Source organism: Dendrobium catenatum, unplaced genomic scaffold, assembly GCF_001605985.2.
Source record: "Dendrobium catenatum unplaced genomic scaffold, ASM160598v2 fragScaff_scaffold_1481, whole genome shotgun sequence".
NCBI classification, from domain to species: domain Eukaryota; kingdom Viridiplantae; phylum Streptophyta; class Magnoliopsida; order Asparagales; family Orchidaceae; genus Dendrobium; species Dendrobium catenatum.
The window spans coordinates 553,016-556,496 of NW_021319943.1; the positions used below are offsets into that span (position 1 = coordinate 553,016).

Consider the following 3,481-nt stretch of genomic DNA (forward strand, 5'->3'; position numbering starts at 1 on the left):
TTTTATAAACAGCTGCAAGAATCCAAACAAAAAAATGCTGCCCTCAATAATTAACACGCTCTTCAAATTTTTGAGCAAATTTTGGTACTTCTCATAAAGTTCTCAGCAGTTGCTCATGATATAAACGAATCTTTGGCCAAAAAACTCAATTGTATAAACCCTAATTTCAGCAATACTAGGTTATTTAAAAAAAAAAACAATTTCATATAAACCACTTAAATTCTAACTATTTACAAAATAAACACCCTCATATCTCCATTCATCAAACTTAAAAAATCACATATTTCAATCAGAACACCAATGATTTAATCACAGCAAACACAAATGCATGAATTCAATCAATCATTTTTTTCAATAATATTAAATTTCTAATAAATATGTATGATATTGATGATGTAAGTAATTCTCTCTTTAAAAAAATGAACTAACTACAGCAGAATCATACTAATATAAAGAGACATACCACTGAATAATAAGACTGAAGAAGTAGAATTCAAAGAGATGTTCCCAGTAGTATAAAATCAGAATGCAGATCCACCGCCCTTGGTCTTTCCAAGCAACAAATCCTTTGCTTCGTTGATTTTAGAAGCGAGGTAATGACTTCCTCCTGCATCTGGATGGTTTGCAACCATCACCTTCCTGTGCGCTTCTCTAACCTTGTCTGCAGGAGTACTTTCCCTACAAAACAGAATACGAGTAGTTGCGGTACGCGTCACAGGGTTAGCTAATCATGTAATTTCTATTAGTGAAAGATAGAAAACTACTGCTTTAAGAGTGTAATGCTATGAAGCACAAATAGATGTATTCTTGAAAAGGGGCTAAGTTAACAATTTGTTAATTTGTTATGTAAGAGGTGGAAGGTCTTTTTTTTGGTAGGATCTAATGTTTTTGACCCAAATATAACATATCAGAATTCTTTTAGATATAAAGACGATGATCTAGGCATATGATTCAGTTAGAAAAGCACGATTTATTACTCAAAAAATCTTTGCACCCAAAATAAGGACTTGAAGCCCAAATATAATGTTTATCACACTTCAGGAAAATGTCGGAAATTGGCAAATTTCTGGCGGAAAAATACATTTTTGGCTGCCAGTAAAAGCCTCTAGGAAAAAACTTTCCGGCGAAACTATACGCCATAAAATTTTTCCAGCGAAAAAACCAGCGAGCCCCACTGCCCGCACGCCACAGCATTCTTTGTCCTCATGTGATGCCCATGAGATTAAAATTAATAAAAAAATTAAATATTTAATCAATTTAGTTAAATATTTTAATACTTAATTTAAATTAGTTAATATTATTCATTTATTTCAAATAGTTAATTAGTAATTCTTTTAAAATTACAAAAATATAATTTTTTAAATAAATTTTTAAAATCCGCCAGAAAAATCTATCGGTAATTAGCATTTTTCCTGTAGTGTCATATATTAGTTATTTTACTTAAATATAAGAGTAGAATTTTTACTCAAATATAATATATTTTACCCAACTACAACAACAAACAACAACATGAAGCCTTTATCCACTATATAGGGTTGGCTACATGCATCATTTTTCTCCATTGTGCCAGATTAAAAGTTAAATTCTCATTTAAATCTAATAAAGAAAAATCATTTCTAATATTTTCTAACCAAGTCTTTTTAGATCTACCTCTGTCTTTCTTAACATAAGTCAAATCAAATATATCTATTTTCCTAACCGGGTCGTCGGAAGGCTACCGTTTTATGTGAACAAATCATCTAACACGAATCTCTCTAATCTTATCATCAACTGGAGCTCCTCCGACCTTTTTATGTGTATGCTCATTTCGTATCATGCCTCTAAGAAACTAAGAGTAAAGTCACTCATCCACCTAAGCATCCTATCTCTGCAACACTTAACTTAATATTATGTTTCTCTCAACATTCTATACCATAAAACATTGCAGGTCTAACCACCATCTTATAGAATTTTCCCTTAAATTGGAAGGGGACTTTTCTATCACACAACAAGCCCGATGACTTCCTCTATTTCAACCATCCAACTTGAATTCTACTCATAATATTCCCATCCATTTCACCATCACTCTGAATAATAGACCCAAGATATCTAAAACGTGTACTCTTATTAATGACTTGATCACCCAAAATCATAATCCCCCTACAAGAACTATTATTACTAAAATTATATTCCATGTATTTTACACAACTAAGAAAAAAAATTTGAATGCCATGCTACTTCAGCACATCGTTCTATAACAATTATTATTTGAATTTGATGGCGGTTAATGTGGCTCCACTATTAAGTGAATTTGTTAGGGAAGCAGAATACTATTTCTGTCTTAAACAATAGAATTATGGCAGACTATTATTTATGATTATTCTTTCGATTTCATAAGTTCACCCATGCCATCATCTCTCTCTCTCCTTACTAGGCCAATAAAAATGCACGAAAACATTCTCCAGCAAAAGAATTTAGAAGACCTGATAATTAGCCTCCCATATATGTAGAAAATGTTTAGGACTGGAATAGCAAGTAGTCTATTCAATATGCATTGTGTACATTTATTTGGGTTAGATGAGTAATACGGAAGACATGCCTATATTAGGTCTAAAACGCTAATAAATGATGAAACATTTTGAACATAGAATCAAAAGTCGCCCATCAATTGTCATCAAGAGTCACTAGAGCTCAAGTTTCCAATAAGGACCCGCCCTAAACTAACTAGACTTTCAGTATTTGGCTACAAAACTCCACACTATTTGATATCCACGAGTCAAACTAGACTAAGTTATCAAACATTACTCACTCAATAAACTCATTAGGGTCTTCCTCGAGATGGTGCCCGTCCAAGGCACTCACAACAGGTAGAAAAATATTCAACTGCTACTCTATATGTTATAGCTCATGATAGGGGTTAAGTAAGCCAAGCCACAACACGACTCGTTAATGAGCTCGCTCACTCAATAAATGATGTTATGATGGTGTAATAAAAAAAAGTAAATTTAAAAAAAAAATTAATAGTATTAGTAAAATAAGGTCTACTACTAATTTATGGAAATCTAAAAATCGGATAATATCGTATGTAGTAGCAAAAGGCCATGATGTTGATTCTAATTGGAGATTATAAAAACGTGTATTTAGTATTTTGCATTTATCATTATCATATACTGCATTTGAGATAGATGATGTATTTACAAAACACTTTGTAATTTAAAAGTTGAAAATAAAATGTTAAATATATCTGCTGATAATGCAGCAAATAATGATAAAACTATTATGATATTTAAATATAGTTTTATAGTTAAGAAAAAATTATTTTGGAGACAATGATTAAAATGATTCATTGACTCTTTATGAAAGATCAAAATAGTCTCTAACTATATATCAACAATTTCATAACTAAATTGAATTCAAATTCCTCCATAATTGAAAATGATTTTTTGTTAATCAAAATAAAATAAGTAATCATCTCACTTACTTTGTCATATTCATATTTAAA

General features: G+C 31.0%; 1 protein-coding gene across 1 annotated transcript; it reads right to left on the minus strand.

Annotated features, from left to right (window-relative positions):
• Positions 1–229: 229 nt before the first annotated feature.
• Positions 230–1,222, minus strand: LOC110108749 (mitochondrial import inner membrane translocase subunit TIM14-1-like). The gene is made up of 2 exons (XM_020839510.2): positions 1,082–1,222; positions 230–678 (listed from the first exon to the last, which is right to left on the minus strand). Exons 1-2 carry the CDS (start codon positions 1,192–1,194, stop codon positions 522–524), a joined length of 270 nt encoding a protein of 89 aa, XP_020695169.1. The 5' UTR covers positions 1,195–1,222; the 3' UTR covers positions 230–521.
• Positions 1,223–3,481: the final 2,259 nt, after the last annotated feature.

Bases quoted from the DNA above. Each gene is read 5' to 3' on its own strand.
- LOC110108749 (XM_020839510.2), bottom strand. From the start codon at position 1,194: ATGCTGTGGCGTGCGGGCAGTGGGGCTCGCTGGTTTTTTCGCTGGAAA. The intron at 679-1,081 runs GTATTTTTCCGC...TCTGTTTTGTAG, and splicing joins TTTTACTGGCAGCCAAAAAT to GGAAAGTACTCCTGCAGACA.